This window comes from Tursiops truncatus, chromosome 19, assembly GCF_011762595.2.
Source record: "Tursiops truncatus isolate mTurTru1 chromosome 19, mTurTru1.mat.Y, whole genome shotgun sequence".
Lineage (NCBI taxonomy): Eukaryota > Metazoa > Chordata > Mammalia > Artiodactyla > Delphinidae > Tursiops > Tursiops truncatus.
The window spans coordinates 54453145-54478946 of NC_047052.1; the positions used below are offsets into that span (position 1 = coordinate 54453145).

Sequence of the window (25802 nt, forward strand, 5' to 3'; positions counted from 1 at the left end):
GCTTTGCCTGGTTCTGAGTCCAGTACTTGGTTTATCTCAGGGTCCTCCCCTGCGTGCGCGTGCATCTCTCAGCCGAGGTGGATTCTTGCGAAGAGGCCTATGGGTAGGCTGACATCACCCCCTTTTTGACCTCGAAGGAGCCTTTCTGTGCATGTGTATTCGGGAAGGTCTCCTTGACCTTGAGAATGAGAAATATGTGGTGTGTTACCTGGGCAGGGCTCAGCTTCTCCTCCCTCCTGTTACTGTCTTTATCTTGGAGTATCTGTCCACAGGGGACAAACTCCAGCTGTTCCTCCTGGGGCCCATCTATCTCCTGCCTCAGCTTCTGGTTGAAGCTGGGATGAAGACAGGGCCAGCTTCAAGGGCAGGCAACCCGGGCAAAGGGGACCTCACATTCAGAAGGAGACCCACGCTTGGGTTCTAACGCTCTGAGGTCTGCGGTCACCATCGTGAAGTTCTTTTTTTTTTTTTTTTTTTTTTTTTTGCGGTACGCGGGCCTCTCACTGTTGTGGCCTCTCCCGTTGCGGAGCACAGGCTCCGGACGCGCAGGCTCAGCGGCCATGGCTCACGGGCCCAGCCGCTCTGCGGCACGTGGGATCTTCCCAGACCGGGGCACGAACCCGTGTCCCCTGCATCGGCAGGCGGACTCTCAACCACTGCGCCACCAGGGAAGCCCCATCGTAAAGTTCTTAATCGTGCATCTTTGCGTTTTGTTGGTGAATTCCGATGGGACAATGGAGCATATGCTGAGAGCTTGGAGGCGAGGTTCCTGCTTCTCCTGCTGCTTCTTCCTGCTGCCTCCCTACTTTCCTGTATTAATCTGTTCAGGCTGCTTTAACAAAATACCACAGACTGGGTGGCTGAAACAACCAAAATCTGTTCTCTCACAGCTCTGGAGGACAGAAGTCCAAAGCCAAGCTGTGCTCGGGGTTGGTTCCTTGTGTTCCATACCGCTCTCCTGGTGTCTGGTGGGTCTCTGGGGAAGCTTTGGTGTTTCTTGGCTTGTAGACATATCATCCCGACCCCTGCTTTCATCTTCACGTGATGCTCTCCCTGGGTCCAAATTTCCCCTTTTGACAAGGATACAGTCGTATTGGTTGCGGGCTCACCCTATTCCAGTATGACCTCATCCTTTTAATTAATCTGCAATGACCCCTCTGCAAATAAGGCAACATTCTGAGGTACTGGAGGTTTGGGACTTAAAGATGTGGATTTCGGGGTAGACAAAATTCAGCCCCTAAGAGTGTGTGCTGGTGTGTGACTGTGTATGTGTAGAGGCTCTGCGTAGCTTGCTCTGTGGATGTCTGTATAGAACTGTGTGTGTGTGTGTGTGTGTGTGTGTGTGTGTGTCTTATGGACCAAATGTTTGTGCCCCCCCTCCCCCGTGAAATTCATTGTGTTGAATCTCTAAACTCCAGTCCCGTTGAATTTGGAAATGGGGCGTCTAAGGAAGTAATTAAAGGCTGAATGAGGTCATAAGGGTGGGGCCTTCATCAATAGGATTAGTATCAAGGGGAGGAAAGGTCACATGAGGACACAGTGAGAAGGTGTCCGTCTGCAAGCCAGGAAGAGGGCTCTCAACAGAAACTGAATTGACCGACACCTTGATCTTGGTCTTCCAGCCTCCAGAACTGAGAAAACAAATGTCTGCTGTTTAAATCATCCAATCTATGGTATTTTATTGTGGCAGCTGGAGGAGACTGGTATAGTCTGTGTGTGCATGTGTGTGCATGTGTGTGTGTGTGTGTGAGAGCGAGAGAGAGCGAGAGAGAGCGAGAGAGAGAGAGAGAGAGAGAGGCAGAGAGAGAGAGTCTGTACAGCAGAGCCCCCCACCCCTACGTATTGTTTGCCTTCCAAGTAAATCCAGAGTATGTCTTCTCTTTTCTTGCCTCCAAGCATCCTGACCCCTCACTCTCCTCCACCTTCTGTCTTCTCCTTGAGTCTCCCCCAACACATACACACATACACGTGTGCACGCACACGTAAACATACATACATATATGGACACATAAACCCACACACGGCATGAGCGCAAAGAGACAGACACACCCTAGGGAGCAACAAAGGAGGTGGGGGAATCAGGGACCTGAGAGTCAGGAGACCTCTCTACTCTTGGCCCCCTTGCCCCCGTGCTACACCCACTTTTCTTCACTGTATTTTACAGTCAGCAATGGCAAAGGCGCAAACGACAAAGCTTCCTAGGAAACCGGCCCCGTCCAAGTTGCAGAACAGCTGGGACTCTTTTCCAAAGAGATGCTGGCTGGGCCCCCTCCCTTGGACAAACCCACGGCCACTGTAGGACATATGGCCCCAGAGACTTAGCACATCAAAGATGGAAAGGACTGCAGAAACCATCCTATCCTGCTGGTCTCTCACTTTTAAAGATCTGAAAACTGAGAAAGGGGTTTAAAAAATGTCTTTCCTTGCACGTTAGAACACGCCTTTCCTGGCTTAATTCAGTTCTTCTTCTGGTGATTCACTCAGATTTCAGAAAGCATGGGTCTAGGACAGGGGTTGGCAAACTATGGCCCACAACTTGTGTTTATAAATAAAGGTTTATTAGAACACAGCTGTCCCTGTTTGTGTATCATCTGTGGCTGCCTTCATGCTGCAACAGCAGAGAAGCATAGTCTCAACAGAGGTCCTGTGGCCCACAGATGCTGAAAATATTGCCCTCTGGTCCTTTTCAGAAAGTTTGCTGACCTCTGGCCTGGATTTTAGATGAGATCTGCCACTTCTTTTGGTACTTCTTTGAAAAAAATAAATCCCTTTGATTCTGACCATCTGAGGTCCCTTCTGCTTTGTCTCTGGATGTTCTATCATGTACATACAGTTTCTGGAGGAAAAGACACTAACCAGACCCTCTGTTATTATTCCCGATAACGTGGGCATGCATTAACCAAAGATAAGACTTGGAGGTTTTCTTCTTTGCCTATTAGTTGTAGCACTTGTATGAGTAGAAACTTGGCTTATTCATTTATTTGGTTGTCCTGAGGTACAGGTTATAAATGAAAGGCAGGAGAAACACTTGATTTCTTTCCTCTGCGTTTTAAAATTTTGTGAGTTGTGTTTCTAGCATCTTCCAAAGGTAGCCAATAATATCTTTTTCTAAATTGATCCAGTAAGTAGGAGGCCCCCCTTACCTCTTTGGATGAAAGTCTGTGAGGCTGTGAGCCTAGACTTGTCACTATCAGTTCCAGACTCATAGGGACAGCTGGTCTGAATAATAATGACGACACAGAAATAGAAATAGGCGAGAGACATAAAGAAAAAAAGGCATTTGAGTATGTGGATGTATTGACTGTTGTCTGAGGCTATCTCTAGCTGTCTTTTTCCTTTGTCTGGTTACATGATTGAGTTTCTTCCTCCCTCCCTTCCTTCCTTCTTTCCTTCTTTCTTTATTGTTTTTTTGTTTTGTTTTCTCTGGCTGCGTTGGTCTTCCTTGCTGCGTGCGGGCTTTCTGTAGTTGTGGCAAGCGGGGGGCTACTCTTTGTTGCGGTGCGTGGGCTTCTCATTGCAGTGGCTTCTCTTGCTGTGGAGTACGGGCTCTAGGTGCGCGGGCTTCAGTAGCCGTGACACGCGGGCTCAGTAGTTGTGGTACACGGGCTAAGTGGTTCTGCGGCATGTGCGATCTTCCCGGACCAGGGATCGAACCCGTGACCGCTGCGTTGGCAGGCGGATTCTTAACCACTGTGCCATCAGGGAAGTCCCTCTTTATTCTTTTAAAGTCTTTTCAAGTTAGGTTTTTCCTTTTGTCATTTCCATCCAAGTGTCTGAACTATGCTGGCAATGGAAGGTGGTGCAGATGAAAATAGAAATGATCATATTTCATCAAATTGAAGGCATTTCATCAAATGAAAAACAACAAGCTTTTCAATAAGGGGTACTGGGACAATTGATTATCCAAATGGAAAAATTAGATCTTTACCTCACTCCTTGACAAAAATTAATTTCAGATGGATTAAATATGAAAACCAAATTAAAACTTTTTTTTTAAAAAACAAAATTTTTAAGATGTTAAGTTTCAGAGAACATAGAGGAGAGACTATTTCTCATGTTAAGTTTCCAGACACGAAGAAATCTCTCCAAATAGAAACAAAAAGATGAATTACTTAGAGTAGCCAATATTAAAAGATACAAAGAAGAATGAAAATACAAGTCATAGATTTACTGGAGGTGTTTGCAGCATATAGCTTACAAAGGAAAGGTGTGCCCACCATATAATTATGCCCTTTAAATCAGTACAGAAAATACCAACAATTCACAGAAAAGAAACCCCGACTGGTCAATATTCCTCATTCATAACCAGGAAAATGCAAATTAAAGCAGCAATGAGGTATCTTTATATAAGCAGCTTAAAACAGGCTATGGGTTCACATATTTCGTCAGCAAACATTCCAAAGTTTAATACACTTATGAATTGGTAAGGATGCAGGGAATTGGAAACATACATCCTTGGGGGAAGAATAAATAGGGGAAACTACCTTCGTTATCCATTTGCCTCTTCTGGTGGGTTAAAAGGTGTGGACATCATAGAAGACAGATTTTACTTCTAAATGTAAACCCTCGGGAGATCACACAGGTGAGCGAGAAGGCAGCTCCAAGGATGTTTATTGCAGCATTTTGCTGACAGCATAGCATTGGAAACAACCCAAACATCTAGCAGTCCGGGAAAGAACGAAGAGAAACCACGGTTTGTGCATACAACCAAGTCCTTTTAAAAATTTTCTTTTATTGAGATATAATTCACATACCATAAAATCTATGCTTCTGAAGTGTACGATTCAATGGTCTTTAGTTTATTCACAAGGTTGTGCAACCATCACCACTGTCTAATTCTACATCATCGTCATCACCCCAAAAAGATACCCCATGCCTGTTTGCACTCACTCCAAATTCCTCCCCTCCCCTAGCCCCCGGCAACCAGTAATCTGCGTTCCATCTCTAAGGATTTTTCCTTTCTGGATGTTTCATATACATGGAACCCTACATATGAAGCGTTTTGTCCCAGGCTCCTTTCACTTAGCATAATGTTCCCAGGGTTCATCCAGGTTGTGGCATGTAAAAGTGCTTCATTCTTTTTTGTGGCTGAATAATATTCCATGGTGTGGTTAACAACTGAATTCTGTACGGCAGGCAATGAGATAGAGACACAAAAGTCACCTGGATGAATTTCAAAAGCATAATGTCGATGGCAATAAAAAAGGTGACAGAACTGTAATAATGATTCCATATATGTGTATAATGTTGTAATAACACACAAAATATTACCATAGATTGACTATTGATAGATGCTTGAGGAGTAAAAGTATGAAAAAAATGCATCGGTATCATATATACTCCTTTGGGTAATGTCGACCTCTTAGGAAGAGAGGAAGGAAAATGGATTGGGAGAGCTAGAATGAAAACACAGCAAAGTGTTAATGTTTTGAAAATAAGGTCAGTGCATATTTCCACTTATATTATTGGGTGTTTTTCTTTATCATAGAATTGTTTCATAATTAAAAACTTTAATAAGGTTATCCAGGGAATTCCCTGGTGGTCCAGTGATTAGGACTCCCTGCTCTCACTGCCGAGGGTCTGGGTTCAATCCCAGGTCGGGGAACTGAGATCCTACAAGCTGCACGGCACGGCCAAAAAGTAAAAAAGTTATCCAGCATATGCTACTGAGTTAAGAATATTTATATATATGTTCCAAATATTTACAGTTCATTCATATATTTTAAGATGGCTTTGAAACCTGATTGAGTGACATAACTTTGGAAGCAAAGCTCATATATTTGTACTTGTATCCATCTATAAGTGGTCAGTACCACTGTCACATACACAAAAAAGCCCAGACTCAGAAAAATCCTTACAATGCTGTATTAACGTGAGTTAAGTTATGGGCACCAAGTGACAAAACCCACATAGATTTTGTAAGTCTAACTTTATTGCAGCCTTTGATTTTAATAATAAGAAAGAAAGAATATAAACAGGAATACGATGGCAGTAAGAAAACCCTTTCATTCATGTCAAAGAGGAAACTGGTCTTGACTTGAGGGCTGCCCAGCACGGCCTGAACGAATCATGTCCCCAATACTTTTAGCCTTTTAGCTGCTTACCTTGGTGCATGGTAATTTGGAATTAGGAATTAGGAATTTGTTAATTCACAACTGAGTGTCTCCCTTCATGGCTTGTAGTTTTGTGCTCCTTTTTGAAATCTCTGTGTCTGTGGGATGGCTCACCAGAGAGCAATCACGTAGTCTTCTCTGAGGAACCATTTTCTCTTTACATGGTACCGTCCTGAACTCCCTAAGTGAGTATTATGAGTACCACCAGCCCATAGATACCATACGTATTCTTAGCCCATGTTTTAAGTCGAACCATACAAAGGTTACGCTCCAGTTTTGTGAAAACCCACCCAGTAATTGTTGAGAGGAGGGGAAGTGAGAAGGGAAAATATTTTATTATTATGGATAATGAACCAAAGACACAGAGTCACCTGGGCTTTCATAAGTTCCGCCATCTTAATCCATTCTCTCCTTCCCAGGGAAGAAGCTCTTCCTTCAGTTCTATACCTTCAGTGTTGCGTAGTCACACGACCCTGGGGGCTCCATGGTGGGGACAGAAGCCGCCTCAGACAGTGCGTTGGCGTTTAGCTTTACATAGATCACTCCCTGGGATTCTTCAGGCTTTGAGGAAAAGAGACGTGCATGTAGAGCTGAGATGCCAAATAACAGTAGCCACGAGCCACGCGCGGTGACTTATATTCAAACGAATTTAAATTAAATTAAAAATTGAGGTCCTCCGTCTCACCAGATGCATTTCAGATGTGCAACTGCTCTTAGGTATTATAATGCTCATTAATGTTAAATCACAAATAAGCAGTCTTTTAAGTAGAAAAACTGGATGGATGTAAATTGGTTAATATTTGTTAAATGATGCTTTCCTGCCATCCATCTGACCCTTAAAATTTGCCAGAAACTCCAATAAACCCTTTATGTTTATGACATCACTAGACTCTCACAAGCCTTTTAGATTCCCCTTAGATATGGAAGGAAAGGAAGGGTCCAAATCATGGGGGTTTTGTGATTTGGCTCAGACCACACTGGTGATAAATAGTGGACATTGGGAGCTGGAATCCAGCTACTCCGGAATTCAAAGCGTGTGGGGTTTTTTGTTTGTTTGAGAGATAATTGACATAACATTGTGCAAGTTTAAGGTGTCCACATGTCGATGTGCTACATTGATATATTGCACTGTGGCTATCACATTGCTAACACCTCCATCCTGTCACATAATTATCACTTCTTTTTGTGGTGAGAACAATTATGATTTAGCCTCCTGGCAACTCCAAAGTGTATGATACAGTGTTGTTGACTGTGATCCCCGTGCTGTGCGTTAGATTCCCACGACTTATTCCTGAACAAGTTGCAAGTTCGTTCCCTTAAATGTCATATCCCCCCCCCAGCCCCTCGTAACCACCATTCTGATCTCTTGTTACGAGTTCCATTAAAGTACATGTTTTTTAACTCAATATTAATTGGCCTTATCTATATAACCAGCGTATGAGCTAGACAGACCCGCCTGTGGTGGAAGTGAGCTCTTGGGTTATTCCAAAGGGGAGAACTCACCGATTCAGATGTTCCTTCCAGTTTGGATACACCTGCATGTGAGTAAAAGAAAAAAAAAATCAGTTCTCAGATTGCAAGAGTCAGATCTTCGTCTTTCTAACCCAAGATTCCTTATGGTTTCTTCCCTGATCACTTACCTGCAGCTCCCTGCTCGGGAAGTTTGGAATGGCTGGTTCTGAGAGAGAGAAACATATTAAAGTATGGGATCTGAAGATTTGGGGGAGAAGATAGGGCTGCAAGTAGCGGGGCTGGGCATACGAGTCACCGATGGACCAGTGGGGTCTCTGAAGAATGGAGTGGGAGTTAGGGCATGAGATCTGTCAAGTATATCTACCTCTTGGCGGATTCTTCATGTGATGAATCTATTAAAAAAAAAACACAGGGAGGAATTTATCTCCTGAGAGAATCCTTCACTTTACTCCCTTCCTCAGAGTTTTAAACGTGTGCTTCTCTGCACTTACCGTGCCGAGTGCATCTGTAGATGAAGAAGACGACGATGAAGAGGAGAAGGACACAGAGGCAGCAGAAGGTGGCGACAAAGGTGACGTTGGTGTCTGGTGGGAGAAGGGTGGGTTAGAGAGCGAGACTGGCTCCAGAAGCACACTGATCGGCCTTAGCTGAACGGTCTCTAGGAGCCAGACAGCCTGGCTTCAAAACTCGGAGCGACCACCTCAGAGCAGGAATGTCCAATTATGCTTTAGGGAAATTCTTCATCTCCCCGAGCTTTTGTTTTCCCATTCAAAGTGAGGATAGCGGGACTTCCCTGGTGGCGCAGTGGTTAGGAATCCGCCTGCCAATGCAGGGGACACAGGTTCGAGCCCTGGTCTGGGAAGATCCCACATGCCGCGGAGCAACTAAGCCCGTGCGCCACAACTACTGAGCCTGCGCTCTAGAGCCCGCGAGCCACAACTACTGAGCCCGCGAGCCACAACTGCTGAGCCTGCGAGCCACGACTACTGAGCCCGCACGCCTAGACCTGATGCTCCACAACCGGAGATGCCACCGCAATGAGAAGCCTGCGCACCGCAACAAAGAGTAGCCCCTCGTGGGGGCAGCCAAAAATAAATAAATAAATAAATTTATACAAAGTGAGGATAGCAATCGTGGCTACTTTACTGGGTGGTAGGGAGATTGACTGGTCAGTACATACAGAGAGGGCTAGCCCAGTGCCTTGCAGATGGGAAATACCCAGTAAATGTTTCATCCCCAGGAATAATATTTATTTACTGTGAGCCACTTAGCATTCACGTGCATTCTTTCTCATCTTTTTTTTTTTTTTTTGCCACTCGGCTTGCAGGATCTTGGTTCCCCAACCAGCGTTTGAACCTGGGCCCTCGGCAGTGAAAGCCCAGAGTCCTAACCACTGGACCGCCAGGGGATTCCCTGTTTTTTATCATCTTGACAATAAGCACACAAGATAGGTTTACAGTCCCCATTTCGTTCATACATAAATCAAGTACCAGAAAGTAAATCGAGTTCCCCAAAGTCACACGGACAGGATGGGCTTTGGACTCTGGTATGTCTAACCCTTTTAGGCCAGTCTGCCACAAGGTCAGGATTGTTCTGTGCTGACCACTGGGTGTGGACATTCAAGACAAGCGATATTCTGAACCTGTTCCAGAGAATTCAAAATCTGGTGAGAACCACATTTTCCCAAACTAACTGTGTTGCTATAGAAGTGATGACAAGTCTAACAGCAGACAAACCAAAGTCCAAGAATCATTTTCTAAAGATATTGAAGCAACCTGTGTCCATCGATAGATGAATAGATAAAGAAGGGAATACTACTCACCGTAAAAAAGGATGGAAAATTGCCATTTGCAACAATGTGGATGGACCTAGAGGGTATTATGCTTAGTGAAATAAGTCAGACAGAGAAAGACAAATACCATATGCTTTTACTTATATGTGGAATCTGAAAAACAAGACAAATGAACAAACAAACCGAAAACAGACTCATAGATACAGAGAGCAAACTGGTGGTTGCCAGAGGAGAGGGGTTGGGGGGAAGGATGAAATAGGTGAAGGGGATTAATAGGTACAAACTCCCAGTCGCAAAATAAATACGTCATGGGGAATGTGATATACACATAAGGAATATAATCAACAGTCTTCTAGTCACTTTGTACGGTGACAGATGGTTACGAGACTTATTGTGGTGACCATTTTGTAATGTATAAAAAATATCGAGTCACTGTGTTGTACACCTGAAATTCATATTGTATGTCAACTCTATTTCAATTAAAAAATACCCCCCGAAAAAGGATGGTGAATAAATCTTAGAGCATTCTAAACAAAAAAGAAAGAGAAGAAGAATTTTCCGTGTGGTGTATATATACAACGGAATGTTATACAGCCAAGAGAAAGAAGGACATCCTGCCGTGTGCAATAATGTGGATGAACCTTGAGGGTATTATGCAAGTGAGATAAGCCAGACAAAGACAGATACTGCATAGTATCTGTCATAAGCTCATAGAAACAGAGAGTAGAATGGTGGTTGCTAGGGGCTTGGGGGCGGGGGAAATGGGGAGAGGTTGGTCAAAGAGTACAAACTGTCAGTTTCAGATGAATAGGGTCTGAGGATCTAACGGACCGCATGAACCCTCGTTTATGGCTCTGTATCATATAATGGAAATTTACTAAGAGAGTAGATCTTAAGCATTCTCAACCAAAAAAAAAACAAAAGTAAATCTATGAGATGAGTTGAGGGGCATGTGAATTGACTCTATGGGGAGAATCTTTCTGCAATGTACACATGTATCAAATCATCAGCGTGTTGTACACTTTCAATATCTTACTGCTTTATTGGTCAATTATACCTCCAGGAAACGGTGGGAAAGGAGGTGGGGGAAAAGGAGGTAAGAATACCTCACTTGGGACTTCCCTGGAGGTCCAGTGGTGAAGGCTCTGTGCTCCCACTGCAGGGGGCTCGGGTTTGACCCCTGGTTGGGGAAGATCCCACATGCCTTCTGGCATGCCCCCACCCTCCAAAAAAAAACACGAATACCTCACTTGAAGAGAGAGGTGGTGATGAAAAATACTGGCTCTAAAGCATTCAGTCTAGAATCTGACTCAATGTGTAAGATAATGAGATCGCAGTGATCATGATTATATTCTCACCCAATATTCTACCCACACCCATCTCCGTCTGTAACAGATGCTGTCAACGTTCCTCCACCCGTGTTCCCCCAGATTCCTTTGCCATTTTGATGCATGCTAGATCATGGCTTTTTCCCCTTTCCAGCGTGAGCACTTTGATGTCTTCGTTGGGGGGTTGCCTGGAAGGATGCCTTGGGATTTATGTGGCCCAGAGCACCCCTTTACCAACTGCTGCCATTTGTGGGAGCAGTGCATCCCCATGGACATGTAAAAATGGGACAGGAACAGCTGTTCCTGGATGGAGGCATAGAAACATCTGCCTTGCCTTATGCTTTCAATCCTCCCCTTGACTACCCTACAGTTTCTCTCACATAGCAGTTCCCTAGAAAGGAGAAGTAAATTATTGCAAAACTGTCCACCGCCCACTAAACTGGGTTTACCCTGAGATGTCCACATATCCTGGTTAGACTTTGCATCACTATTTACAAATTACAAAGATAAATTTGCAGAAGGTCTATGCTATTGGTCTAAGGCATCTGACAGAGCAAAGGGATACAGCTTGACACAGGGCATAAATGAAGTCACAGGCACCAGAAAGAAAGCCCGGATTTGTGGCAAAGTTAGGTGATGACATTGATCATTGGTCTCTGCACAGAACTGGAGTAGAGGGTCCCTTTGGAGGCATGTGTGTACAGGCTGGGGACAGCATATCTGTGTTTACAGATATTTTACTCTGTTTAGAATTGTGGTGGTGTAAATGTGAACTCTGGGACTTCCCTTGTGGCATAGTGGTTAAGAATCCACCTGCCAATTCAGGGGACATGGGTTCGAGCCCTGGTCTGGAAAGATCCCCCATGTCGTGGAGCAACTAAGCCCGTGTGCCACAACTACTGAGCCCCCACGCCTAGAGCCTGTGCTCCACAACAAGAGAAGCCCGCGCACCACAGTGAAGAGTAGCCCCTGCTTGCCTCAACTAGAGAAAGCCTGCATGCAGCAGCAAAGACCCAATGCAGCCAAAAATAAATAAATTAAAAAAAAAAGTGAACTCTGAAAGTACTTTTTTTTTTTTTTTTTTTTTTTTTTGCGGTACGCGGGCCTCTCACTGTTGTGGCCTCTCCCGTTGCAGAGCACAGGCTCCGGACGCGCAGGCTCAGCGGCCATGGCTCACGGGCCCAGCCGCTCCACGGCATGTGGGATCTTCCCGGACCGGGGCACGAACCCGTGTCCCCTGCATCGGCAGGCGGACTCTCAACCACTGTGCCACCAGGGAAGCCCCATATGATGGAATATTATTCAGCCAATGAAAAGGAATGAAGTACTGATACATGCTACAACATAGATGAACCTTGAAGATGTTATGCTAAGTGAAAGAAGCCAGGCTCACACATTTTGTGAATGCATGTACATGAAATGTCCAGAAAAGGCAAAACCATAGAGTCAGAAGCAGATTAATGGTTGGCAGGGCCTGTCAGGAGAGGGGGGATGAAGAGTGACTGCTTAATGGGACTTCATTTGGGGAATGATAGTGGTGATGACTGCACCACCTTGTGAATATACCAAATGCCACTGCCTTGTCCACTTTAAAAGGGTGAATTTATGGAATGGGAGTGATATATCATTAAAATAAAGAAAGAAAATAAATGATAGAAGAGCTAAAAATAGGAAAGCTTTGACTTTCCCTCTCACTTCTGATACTTCCAAGTTCTTTGACTCTACTGGATAGAGTAGCAGTCATTTTGGATGGTGCTGCAGTCATTTTCCCAAGCCTGTTAATACTGAATAAAAACATTTTCAAAGAGGAAATACAGTGGAGGATATCTTTTTTTTTCTCTTTTTTCTTGGCCGCGCCGGGGATGTGTGGGGTGGGGTGGCATGTGGGATCTTAGTTCCCCTACCAGGGATCCAACCCATGATCCCTGCAGTAGAAGCACAGAACCCTAACCACTGGACCACCAGGGAAGTCCCGAGGATATCTTTTAAAAAAAATTCTATTATACTAATGGCAACCTTGAACAATTTTGGCTCATTGGAGTAGATTACAGGAAGGTTATGAGTTGCTGAAAGAAAAAACCATTAAGCATCTATGTCAATTCCCCTGTGGTCCCCATGGTTAGGACTCCTTGCTCCCACTGCCAGGGGCCCAGGTTTGATCCCTGGTCAGGGAACTAAGATCCCACAAGCCGCAGGGCATGGCAAAAATAAATCCTTTTATGGATAAGCCCATTTCAGTCTAAACCTGAAGAAAGCCCTAGTTTTTACAAATCTCTGAGGGTAGAATCCTAGTCAATTCTTCACGGAAAAGCAATATCAGAAAAAAAATCTAATATTCACCATTTTTTGAGAACTTTAAAGTTTTAACAAGTCTTTGATCATATATATTCCCAAAGTACCTGGACTCCACAGGTTCCAGTCCCATTCCCCAAACCAGTCACACAAACTCACCCTCATTCTTCACGAAGCTCCACTGTAGTTTTTCATTATGTAAAATGGCAGATTATATACCTTGTGCTGTTTTTTTCACCAGTGTTTTCAGAACCTGGGAGTGCCTTAGAGAGCATCTTCCCAACATGGAGAGAGGGGGCATTAAGATTCTCCTTGTGCCTTTTAATCAGAAGGGGATCCTCTGCCTCATGAGGTGGATACAACTGGGAAAAACAGGTCCTCTCTAATTATATTACCTGTTTTTTCAGGGTCAGGTCCACTTTCATCATCTTTATCTAGAAAACAGGATGCAAGAAAAGGAATCACAATGTTTATATGGGAACCTTGGGGACGTAAATCCTCAAGTTCTGTCTATGGACTCCATGCCTTCTTTGGGGAGCAGGGAAGAGAATGTCTTTTCCATTCTCCAGGTGCTCACTAGGTTCCCAAACCAGGGCCAGAGCACTAGACTACTACTCTTAATACTGCTGAAGTTTGCTATTATTTTAAGAACAAAAATATTTATGAATGACACTACTTCCAATCCTAACCCCACCTTCCAATCCTATCCCAGGAAAGAGCACCAACAGTTTTCAAGTATTTTCTCCCATTTGGTAGGTTGCCTTTTCATTTCATTGATTGTTTCTTTTGCTGTGCAGAAGCTTTTTTAGTTTGATGTAGTCCCACTTATTTATTTTTGCTTTTGTTTCTTGTACGTTTGGTGTCATATCCAAAAAAATTGTTGCCAAGAACAGTGTCAAGGATCTTCTTCCCTTTGTGTTCTTCTAGGAGTTTTATTGTTTGTAGTCTTATGTTTAAGTCTTTTATCCATTTCAAGTTAAATTTTTGTAAGTGGTTGAAGGTAGAGGTCCCATTTCATTCTTGTGCAAGTGGTTGTCTAGTTTTTCCAACACAATTTATTGAAGAGGCTATCTTTTCCCCACTGAGCATTCTTGGCTTCCCTGTCAAATTTAGTTGATTGTATATACAAGGGTTTATTTCTGGGTTCCCAGTTCTGTTCCATTGATCTGTGTGTCTATTTTTATTCCAGGATCATACTGTTTTGATTACTATAGCTTTGCAGTATAGTTTGAAATCAAGAAGTGTGATGCCTATGGCTTTGTTCTTCTTTCTCAGGATTGTTTTGGCTATTTGGAGTCTTTTGTGGTTACCTACAAATTTTAGGATCGTTTGTTCTATTTCTGTGAAAAATGCCATTGGAATTTTGATAAAGATTTGCATCAAATCTATGTAAGGTTTTGGGTAATATGGACAGTTTAACAATATTAATTCTTCTGATCTGTGAACATGGGATAGCTTTCCATTTCCATTGTCTTCTTCAATTTCTTTCATCAGAGTCCTGTAGTTTTCAGTGTACAGATCTTTCACCTCCTTGGTTATAGTTATTCCTAAGTATTGATATTTTATTGGTTTTGATGCTATCATGAATAAGATTTTTCCTTTATTCTTTTCAAGATATTGTGTTGTTAGTATATAGAAACAGAACTTATTTTTGTGTGTTGATTTTATATCCTGCAACTTTACTGAATTTGTTGATTAGTTTAATAGTTTTGGGTTGAGTCTTTAGGGTTTTCTATATATAAGATCATATCATCTGCAGATGAAGACAATTTTTCTTCTTCCGTTCCAATTTGGGTGCTTTTTTTTTTTTTTTTGTCTTGTCTGATTGCTCTAGCTAGGACTTCCAGTATTATGTTGAATTGAAGTGGTGAGAGTGTGTATCCTTGTTCCTGATATTAGAGGAAAAGCTTTCAACCTTTCATCATTGAGTATGACCTTGGTTGTGGGCCTGTTGTATTGGCCTTTATTGTGTTGAAGTTTGTTCCTTCTACACCCAGTTTATTAAGAGTTTTTATCTTGATGTTGTACTTTGTCAAAGGTTTTTCCTGCATCTATTGAGATAATCGTATGATTTTTATCCTTCTTTCTATTAACGTATGTATCACATTTATTGATTTGTCTATGTTAAACCATCCTTGCGTTCCAGGGATAAATCTTGCTTAATCATGGTATATGAGGTTTTAATGCACTTTTTAAAAAATTAATTAATTAATTTTTTGCTGTGTTGGGTCTTCGTTTCTCTGCGAGGGCTTTCTCTAGTTGTGGCAAGCGGGGGCCACTCTTCATCGCGGTGCGCGGGCCTCTCACTATCGCGGCCTCTCTTGTTGCGGAGCACAGGCTCCAGACGCGCAGGCTCAGTACTTGTGGCTCACGGGCCTAGTTGCTCCGCGGCATGTGGGATCCTCCCAGACCAGGGCTCGAACCCGTGTCCCCTGCATTAACAGGCAGATTCTCAACCACTGCGCCACCAGGGAAGCCCTTAATGCACTTTAAAAATTGGTTTGCTAACATTTTTGCGTCTATATTCTTCAGGGATATTGGTCTGTAGTTTTCTCTTCTTTTAGTGTCCTTATCTGGTTTCGATATCAAGGTAATGCAGGCCTTGTAAAATGAGCATGGGAGTGTTCCTTCCTCTGCAATTTTTTGGAAGAGTTTGGGAATGATTGGTGTTATTTCCTCTTTAAATGTTTGGTAGAATTCACCAGTGAAACTATCTGGTCCTGGGCTTTTCTTCATTGGGAGGTTTTTGATTACTGATTCAATCTGTTTGTCCATTATTGGTCTGTTCCAGTTTTCTATTTCTTCATTATTCAGTCTTGGTTTGTAAACCTCACAAAGGTTCTCTCGTCCATAGGTAACTACCCATGTCCATGTTCTCCCAGACCATGATCAAGAGGGGCTGGAACCAGGTCACAGTCTCCTGCAGGTTCCACAGCTGGTACTGAGAGGTGTGTCTGCCTATTACCCAATGCACACGTGGGTGAGATTCCTCCTGGTATATGGTGCTGGGTCCCACAACTCCCACAGAGGCACTTTTGTTCATGGATGGATGCTATATTTTTGTTGTTGAAATGGAGATACAAAAACAAGGGATGCCTTATGCTGCCATGATGCTCAGTTTGGTCTTTTCCTACTTTCTCAACTTGTAAGCATTCTCAGAGCCCCAGTTTCATCAGAGTAAAGAATACTACATTCCATTCTGTTGTGAGGAATCAGACGGAAGAGTGTCATACTGTGACCTGGAGTCATCTCAGGGCCTATGTTGACTGAGAGGGAAGGTTTTAGGACTGATCCTGAAGAAGACAAGGCAATGGGGGTGAAGGGAAGGACCAGGGTTTCCCCTTTTCCACTGCACCTGGGGGCATTCTCACCCATCTCTCTGTATTAACCATGTCTTTTATTTTCTACATTTGATGCTGTGACATCTTGGGACCTTGCTGACCCTAGAGGGATTCTCCTCCCATGGTTATCCAATTTCTAGGGATAGGAAAAAACTTTCCCTCAAGCACACCTCTCAAATGCAAACCAGTCTATCCAGAGCCCACACTTCCAGCCACATCCCTTATTGTTCTCTTATACTCAGGGACACTTCCTCTGCCCTAATCACCCCAGGCCCAGGTCCCAGACAACCAGGGACAGCCTCTATACCCCAGATCCAATCCTCAGACTGTTATTTCCCACAGAAACCACAGTAAAGGCTCTTGCCAACACTCCTCCCCTTGTCTCTATGTCCTGACTGGGTGCTTCCCCATGTGGTCCTGCACGGCGTGGCATGACATGTCCCCTTTTCTTAGGAACTGTTAACAAACTATCTTTTCAATGACCATCGTATCCTTATCTTTGGCCTTACTGTACCTCAAAGTTTCTATTAATACCTTGTTAAAAAGCAAACCACAGGGCTTCCCTGGTGGCGCAGTGGTTGATAGTCCGCCTGCCGATGCAGGGGACACGGGTTTGTGCCCCGGTCCGGGAAGACCCCACATGCCGCGGAGCGGCTGGGCCCGTGAGCCATGGCCGCTGAGCCTGCGCGTCCGGAGCCTGTGCTCCACAACAGGAGAGGCCACAACAGTGAGAGGCCCACGTACCGCAAAAAAAAAAAAAAGCAAACCACAGGCCCAAAATGGAATCATTTATGTAGACCATGATGGGGCTCACTACCTAACCTAACTGAAGCTTCAAACCCGCATCCCTCCCACCCCGCCCCCCAAAATGTTGTCTTAGGTGGTCAGTCGGGAATTTTCTGGTCACACCAATGAGGTCATCACAGGGGCCTCCTCCATCCCCAGAGGACCATGAGGTAATCTGCCACATAGATCCCTTCCGTACTCCATAGGTAGGTTAACCTAAAAACGAAATGATCTTTTTTATTTATGACTTCTTTGTCTGGTTTTAAAAAACCTCTCCTTTTCTGTAGCCCTGTGGAACTCCTCTCTACTTGCTAGAAGGGATGCTTCCTCCTTCATGAATTATTTGAGAAAGCCAATTAGATCTTTAAAATGTACTCAGTTGAATTTTGTTTTTTTAACAAACTCTATTCTAAAACACTCGCCCACGTTCACATCCTTGAGACCCATTCAGAATCCCGGATAAGAGCCTTATTCTCACACTGAGTTCCCATTTCTCTACAGCCACTGTCTTGTAGGTACAAAAGTACTGTCCAGCATCCTTAGGCTTCAGGTCAGTGAGGAGGAATTTAGTATCCTGTCCTGTTGAGTTGCATTCTTGCTTGTACCCAGAGTCCTGCAACTTCCCCAGCACGAATGTCACATTCTGGACGTCAGACTGGCACTTGAGGGTCACATTGCTGCTGTGTTCAACCTCTGAGCTGGGCAAGGCATGGAGGAGGGATTTGGAAAATTTCTCTGGAAAGAATTTGGAGTTAGTTTGACTCTTCATCTTGGTGACCACCAAAACCCTCCTAGAATTCAGAGGATGAAAGGGAAAAGGTCATGAAACTTGGGGCACAGGAACAGAGTCTAAGTGGGAGACAACTTACCATGAGTTTTCTCATCTTCATTGCCCAGACAAAGCCCTGGAAGAGAAACTCTCATGAGAGATGAATTATATGTTTGTCTTTTTTTTTTTAATTGAAGTAGAGTTTCGATTTACAATGTTGTGTTAGTTTCAGGTGTACAGCAAAGTGATTCAGTTATATAATATTCTTTTTCAGATTCTTTTCCCTTGTAGGTCATTACAAAATATTGAGTATAGTTCTCTGTGCTATATGATAGGTCCTTGTTGGTTATCTATTTTGTACATAGTAGTGTGTATATGTTAATCCCAAACTCCTAATTTATCCCTCCCCGCCCTTTCCCCTTTGGTAACCATAAGTTTTTTTTCTATGTCTGTAATTCTATTTCTTTTCTTTCTTTTTTTTTTTTTTTTGCGGTACGCGGGTCTCTCACTGCTGTGGCCTCTCCCGTTGCGGAGCACAGGCTCCAGATGCGCAGGCTCAGCGGCCATGGCTCACGGGCCCAGCTGCTCCGCGGCATGTGGGATCCTCCCAGACCAGGGCACGAACCCGTGTCCCCTGCATCGGCAGGCGGACTCTCAACCACTGCGCCACCAGGGAAGCCCCTATTTCTGTTTTGTAGATAATTTCTTTCATATCTTTTTTTAGATTCCATATATAAGTGATATCATATGATATTTGTCTTTCTCTGACTTACTTCACTAAGTATGATAATCTCTCTATGCTTGTCTTTGAGTAAAAATCAGGCAGAGACTGTGTGACTCATCTGTTAAAGATCTGCCTTATTCCTTGCAGGTGCTTCCCTGGGTTTATTTTTTCACCTTTTACTTTTGTCCCATTGTTTGTCATTCGGAAGTTATGTTTACAACGGTGATCGTTGTGTAACGTATAAAAATACCGAGTCACTATGTTGTACACCTGAAACTAATACAACATTGTAAGTCAATTATACCTCAATTAAAAATAAATAAGTACATAAAAGTTATTTCCCAGGCACCATCTCAAAAAATAAAATAATGTTATGTTTATGTAAAAAATGCCAGCAACTTTTTCTGATATATTGCATTCCTTTCGTAATTAGTCCTTCTTCTTCCATCCGGAAATCACTGAACATTTACCTACATTTTCTGTGACTGCAATTTTTATGCTTTCCACTGAAAGAATGCAACAGTTGTTTACTGTGGAGTGTCCATGTGGGTTTCCACCCACATTCAAACAGGGAGGATTTGCTCTCCACGACGGGGTCGTTCTTTTCACCAAGAATTGAAGATGTTTTCTGGTCCCAGATGCTCCCCGCACTTGCAGCTTTGATCCTTACGTACTTTAGCCCCTACCTCTTCTGTGCTCTATTCTTTATATTTCATTCTGGGATGGGGACGTTAACCCACGGACGGAAATAAGGGACCCCAGTCCCATATTGTGGGGGAAATGGATGCCAGTCTCAGGCCTCTGTTAATGGGTGAAGCTAGAATTTCTGTAGACATGAGAGTGACTCAGGACATCTGGCCCTTGTTTCCACTCAGGGATGGACTCAAAACACAAGCCCCCAAGCTTCACCAGGAAGCAGGGAGGTGGGGGAGTGACAGTGGACCGAGGCTGCATTAGCAGTGAGAATGGTACACTGACTGGTAGGAAATCAGTTTCTGGGTGGTCAAGGGGGTCCCAGGTCTCATGGTCTCTTTTTAGGCCCTCCGCGTATTCTGCTTTTAGTCTCACGTCACCTCAGCTGTGTTATCAGCCAGTCTTCTGCTCAAAGGGTGATTCCTATTCTTCCTTTTTTATTTTTAATAAGCACATAATTGCCTTAGGTTCACTTTACATCAAGAAACCCTACTAAGGAGTAGGTAAACATTGGGAGAGGGGTTCTCTGTTTTTGACAAATAAAACTGTAATGTATTCAGAGTGTACAACGTGATGATTTGATGTATGTATACATTGTAAAATGATCACCATATTGAAGCTAGTTAACACATCTCTCACCTCAGAAAATTACCTTTTCTGTGTGTGTGAGAATGTTTATGATCCATTCTCTGAGCCAATTTCGATATTATTAACTATAGTCACTGTGCTGTTCATTAGATCCTCAGAACCTATTTTTTTCTTTATTTTTGTCTGTGTTGGGTCTTTGTTGCTGGCTTTCTCTAGTTGCGCCGAGCGGGGGCTACTCTTTATTGTGGTGCATGGGCTTCTCATTGCGGTGGCTTCTCTTGTTGTGGAGCACAGGCTCGAGGTGCATGGGCTCAGTAGTTGTGGCCCATGGGCTCTAGAGTGCGCGGGCTTCAGTAGTTGTGGCGCATGGGCTTAGTTGCTCCATGGCATGTGGGATATTCGCGGACCAGGGATCGAACCCGTGTCCCCTGCATTGGCAGGCGGATTCTCAACCACTGCGCCACCAGGGAAGCCCTTATTTCTTTCTTAATAAAGGACCACAGTTGACTTAGGCAGAGAACTGGCTGCAATGAAGACACTTGTTACTGAGGGGAAGAGACCCACTGGCATGTAGGGTAGCTTGAAAAAGCAAAGAATAAAGGGATAGCTCCTTGGAGTTTAGTAGAATTCTGAGGTCGGGAGCAGTGGGCAACATAAGTAAGCACACTTCACTGGAAATAATTACAATAAATAGCTACCAATCGGCGAGTATTTATCATTTGGTAGTCTCTTTACATACGTCAGCCATTTACATACTTACGTTATTTAGCAGGTCCTTCACAGATAACTGTCTTCTACCATACAGCCACCCTCTCTGCCTGACTCAGCCACGCATCACACATTTAACATTTAGTATGGTCTTCACATACACCACATGGAGAGCTGTACAATTCCCATGCTAGAAAGGGAGGAGTGGGTGACACTAGAAACCATAGCTCTCTAGAGAAGGGGAAAATTACTATGATGTTGTGACTTATAACAAGAAACATAGGGACTTCCCTGGTGGTCCAGTGATAAAGAATCTGCCTTCCAATGCAGGGGACGCGGGTTCGATCCCTGGTCGGGGAACTAAGATCCCGCGTGGTGCGGGCAACATTCCGGCAACCTGGAGCCCGCGCGCCACAACTAGAGAGAGAAAACCCGCACGCCACAACTAGAGAGAAGCCCGCGTGCCTCAACGAATGATCCCACATGCCTCAACGAATATCCCGCCTGCCGCAACTAAGACCCGACACAGCCAAAAACAGAAACAAAACAAAAAAAAAATGAAAGAAAAAGAAACATGTATTGGGTCTTTGTCCCTGGTCCTGGCACAGAGCTCCTAAAACCCTTGGAATTCCCTAAGTGTTGAGAGATGTAAAGGTGTCTTTTCCTATGTTAATGTAACTTTTGGAAAGTCTCTCTGTAACCTAAGGATGGGGGCGCTGGTTACCACAGAAACAACCACGTGATTGAAGGGTTGGAACTGTCAGTCTCACCCTCCCCCACCCCCTGACCTCTGGGGAGGCCATCAATTGCCAAGGATTTAATCAATCATGCCTATGTAGTGAAGCCTTCATAAAAACCCAGAAGGATGGGGTTCAGAGAGCTTCTTTGTTGGACATGTGGAGATTTTTTGAGTGTGACGCGCTCAGAAGGTCTTTCCTCATACCTTGCCCTGTGCATCTCTTCCATCTGGCCATTCCTGAGTTCAATTCTTCTACAGTAAATCAGTAATCTAGTGAGTCAAATGTTTCTCTGAGTTCTGTGTTCTAGCAAATTTGAGTTCTAGCAAACTAGTGGAACCCAAGGAGGGGATTTTTGGAACCTTCAATCTATAGCCAGTTGGACAGAAACACACGTGGCCACCAGGGCTTCTGACTAGCATCTTAAGTGGGAGGGAGGCCGTCTTTTAGGACAGAGCCCTTAATCTGTGGGATTGGACAGTATCTCCAGGTAGATAGTGTCACAATGGAGTCGAATTGTGGGACACCCAGCTGGTGTCAGAGAGTTGCTCGGTCCTTGGGGAGACAAAGCCCACAACACACACACACACACTGGAATTGGATGCAGAATCCTAACTGAATTCTGAGAAATAAAATATTGCCTGCCATATCAGTAAACAAAGGATGTCACAGTCATCAGCGATGAGAGCCCCCAGTGAGCTGGTGAGCCCTGAGGGAACTCAGGAAGGAAACAAAGAATACCCGCCATCTAGCAGCCATCAGACTGCAGCCACTCCCCGCGGTGAGCCCTGAGGGAACTCAGGAAGGAAACAAAGGATACCCGCCATCTAGCAACCATCAGACTGCAGCCACTCCCCACGGTGAGCCCTGAGGGAACTCAGGAAGGAAACAAAGGGTACCCGCCGGGCTTCCCTGGTGGCGCAGTGGTTGAGAGTCCGCCTGCCGATGCAGGGGACACGGGTTCGTGCCCTGGTCTGGGAGGATCCCACATGCCGCGGAGCAGCTGGGCCCGTGAGCCATGGCCGCTGAGCCTGCGCATCTGGAGCCTGTGCTCCGCAACGGGAGAGGCCACAGCAGTGAGAGGCCCGCGTACCGCAAAAAAAAAAAAAAAAAAAAAAAAAAAAGAATACCCGCCATCTAGCAGCCATCAGACTGCAGCCAGTCCCCACGGTGAGCCCTGAGGGAACTCAGGATGAGAAAACGCAGGATACTGACCCCAGATAGCCGAGATGTGTGTCAAAGGAATGGTTTCAGTAAGCCTAGTCTCTTGCATCTTCCCATATACAGAAAGGCGCTAAATGCCTTAACTTGAGATATCTGGTTTTCTTTCATTAACAATAATCTTTTGACATTCAAAGTACCTGCCCTTTGTTGCAAAACTCCTATATATCCTGCAGGGTTACTTGAGATGCTGTCTCCTGGGCTTGAAGTCCTAAGAATATCCACCGAATGAAACGTAACTCTCAACTTCTAAGTTGTGCGATTCATTTTTCAGTCGACAGTTCACATGAGGTCATGCTGGAGTAGGCGGGGAGCCTAACCCAGCAGGAGACAGAACACAGGGAGGGAGGATGGCCACGTGACCGTGTGAGGCTTTGTAGTAATGCGTCTACACACCAAGGGATGCCAAGGGTTGCCAGCCATCTCCCAACCAGAATCGAGGAGAGAGGCATGGAATAGACTCTCCCTCAGAGCACCCCCCTCCCCCCCAGAAGGAATCAACCCTGCTGACACCTGGATTTTGGACGTCTGGCCTCCAGAACGGTGGGAGAATAGATGTCTCCTGTTTTAAGCCGCCCGATTTGCGGTGATTCGTTACGGCAGCCCCAGGAAATAAAGGTGAGGAGGACGAGGTCGGTGACCGCCCCGTTTATTCTGCCCTGCAGCTGGAGGTTTGGGGTATGGTGACCGGCCTCTCACGCTCAAATGTGTGCGTGGGAGAAGCATGACCTCAAAGGGAAGGGCTGAACCCAGAAGAAGGAAGAAGGAACTAGGGCAGATGTTGAGTCCTAATGTCCTCCACACCACCCCTTCCCCCACCCCACCCCACTCACGCAGGAGGAACTCGCGACTCAGTCTGGTGGGACTCCTGTTTCAAATTCTGGGGCTCCCGTGAGACCAAGCCAAGATTCTATTCCAGGTCTTCCATCCTAGAAGCTGAGGTCTGTTTGATCACCTTATGTTCCAGTTAAGGATGGTTGAAATCAGGCTAAGGATGGGGCTGGTCAGAAAATGTTCTTCGTATCCACTGTTCGCTGCCTTAGGGTCACAGGGGAGAGCAAATCTGACTCCACATTGGATCTGTTTCTTTTCCTTTAACCTTTGTATTCTATTGCTTTTGCTACAAGTTAATCACTAAAGGGATGTTGCCTATAAACTGAAAGTAGACATAATGGCCTATTTCTAGGAACCTTGGCTCCCATGCCTGAGCCTTAAGCTAAAATACCTTTGTTCAGCTCACAGGAAACATCCTGACCAGACCCACCAGTGAATGGCTGCAGGAAAGAAGAAGTTAATGTACCCTCTCCGAAGTCTCGTGGGAACAGGAAATATTTGTAACAACTTGTTGCCTTTTTTTTACTTTACCTCCTCACCTCTCCCTCTTGGTTCTAGAAAAGAAACTCGCATCCAGACCCCCGGCAAGATGGTTTTTTGGGGACACTAGTCCACCATCTTCTTGATCTGCTGGCACTATTCCTTGCCCCAACAACTTGTCTCTCTTGAATTATTGGTCCGTCATGCTGCACGCAGTACAAGTTTGGACTCGGTAACAGTAGGTCTTTTCTGTATTCCTCGTTCATAACCAAACTCACAGCTTTTCACACCCTGTAGACCCTGCCCTCCTATATGCCAGTGGAACATTCAAGGCGAGACGGTGGTATGTAGATGGTACACACGTGGAGGTCCCATCGGAGCTGTGCATATCTCAGCCAGTTAAACCAAGGGTATTACCACACGTCTCTGCACCTCTGCTCCCTCATCCCTTTTGTGTGAGCACCAAAACGAGAGCATGTGGGTACCACAGCCAGTACATTGTACCCAACACACAGAAGCCATAATTTCTGTACTTGTCACATCCCCCGTGTTAACCCCCACTCCACCGTGAATGTTCTCACCCATCCAAACCCATCTGTCCCCGTCCTGGAGACTCACCGAGGTAAAGCAGGGACAGGAATTCTGTGATCATAGCGTCCCTTCTGCCTGGACCAAGATGCCGTGTTCAGTCTTACAGTTCAAAGGAAGAAACTGCACTGGGCAATTGGAACTCCCTCCTGCTCTCTCTGTCCAGAGGAGGTGGGGCGAGAGGTTTTGCTCTGACACTTTGCTTCTCCACTACTTCATGTACAGCTTCCTTCTCACAACTGACTCAGGAAACCAGAAGTCACCAATGATAACATCTTCCTCCACCCACCCTGAGATCTCTCCTGTCTCATCTGAAGTCCTGCCCAAGATATTTTCTTTAAAAATAATTTGTCTTTTCAATAGTTTATTTTTATTTTTTTAATATTTATTTATTTATGGCTGCGTTTGGTCTTCGTTGCTGCATGTGGGTTTCCTCTAGTTGGGATGAGCAGGGGCTACTCTTCATTGTGGTGCGTGGGCTTCTTATTGTGGTGGCTTCTCTTGTTGCGGAGCATGGGCTCTAGGCACGCAGGCTTCAGGAGTTGTGGCACGCTGGCTCAGTAGTTGTGGCTCAAGGGCTCTAGAGAGCAGGCTCGGTAGTTGTTTAAAATGTGTTAATTTCTGCTGTACAACAAATAGAATCGGCTGTACGTATACATATATCCCCATATCCTCTCCCTCTTGCGCCTCCTTCCCACCCTCCATATCCCACCCCTCTATGTCGTCACAACGCACCGAGCTGATCTCCCTGTGCTATGTGGTGGCTTCCCACTAGCCATCCATTTTACATTGGTAGTGTATATATGTCAATGCTACTCTCTCACTTCATCCCAGCTTCCCCTTCCCCCCTGTGTCCTCAGGTCCGTTCTCTACGTCTGCATCTTTATTCCTGCCCTGCCACTAGGTTCATCAGTACCGCTTTTTTAGATTCCATATATATGCGTTAGCATATGGTATTTGCTTTTCTCTTTCTGACTTACTTCACTCTGTATGACATACTCTAAGTCCATCCACATCACTACAAATAACTCAATTTCATTCCTCTTTATGGCTGAGTAATATTCCATTGTATAAATGTGCCACATCTTCTTTATCCATTCATCTGTTGATGGACATTTAGATTGCTTCCATGTCCTAGCTATTGTAAATAGAACTGCAACGAACATTGTGGTACATGACTCTTTTTGAATTATGGTTTTCTCAGGGTATATGCCCAGTAGTGGGATTGCTGGGTCATATGCTAGTTCTATAAATAGTTTTTTAAGGAACCTCCATACTGTTCTCCATAGTGGCTGTATCAATTTACATTCCCACCAACAGTGCAGGAGGGTTCCC

At 44.7% G+C, this 25802-nt stretch overlaps 1 protein-coding gene across 3 annotated transcripts; it reads right to left on the minus strand.

The window, feature by feature from the left end:
* Positions 1 to 6429: 6429 nt before the first annotated feature.
* Positions 6430 to 24689, minus strand: VSTM1 (V-set and transmembrane domain containing 1). 3 transcript variants are annotated; one of them, XM_019927382.3, is made up of 8 exons: positions 24498 to 24686; positions 17995 to 18030; positions 13394 to 13432; positions 8078 to 8170; positions 7951 to 7978; positions 7754 to 7791; positions 7617 to 7648; positions 6430 to 6674 (listed from the first exon to the last, which is right to left on the minus strand). In XM_019927382.3, exons 1-8 carry the CDS (start codon positions 24529 to 24531, stop codon positions 6555 to 6557), a joined length of 420 nt encoding a protein of 139 aa, XP_019782941.2. In that variant the 5' UTR covers positions 24532 to 24686; the 3' UTR covers positions 6430 to 6554. The 3 variants fall into 3 exon arrangements, with proteins under 3 accessions (XP_019782941.2, XP_033701773.1, XP_033701774.1); XM_033845882.2 differs by lacking the exon at positions 13394 to 13432 and having other exon boundaries at positions 24498 to 24689; XM_033845883.2 differs by lacking the exons at positions 13394 to 13432; positions 17995 to 18030 and having other exon boundaries at positions 24498 to 24688.
* Positions 24690 to 25802: the final 1113 nt, after the last annotated feature.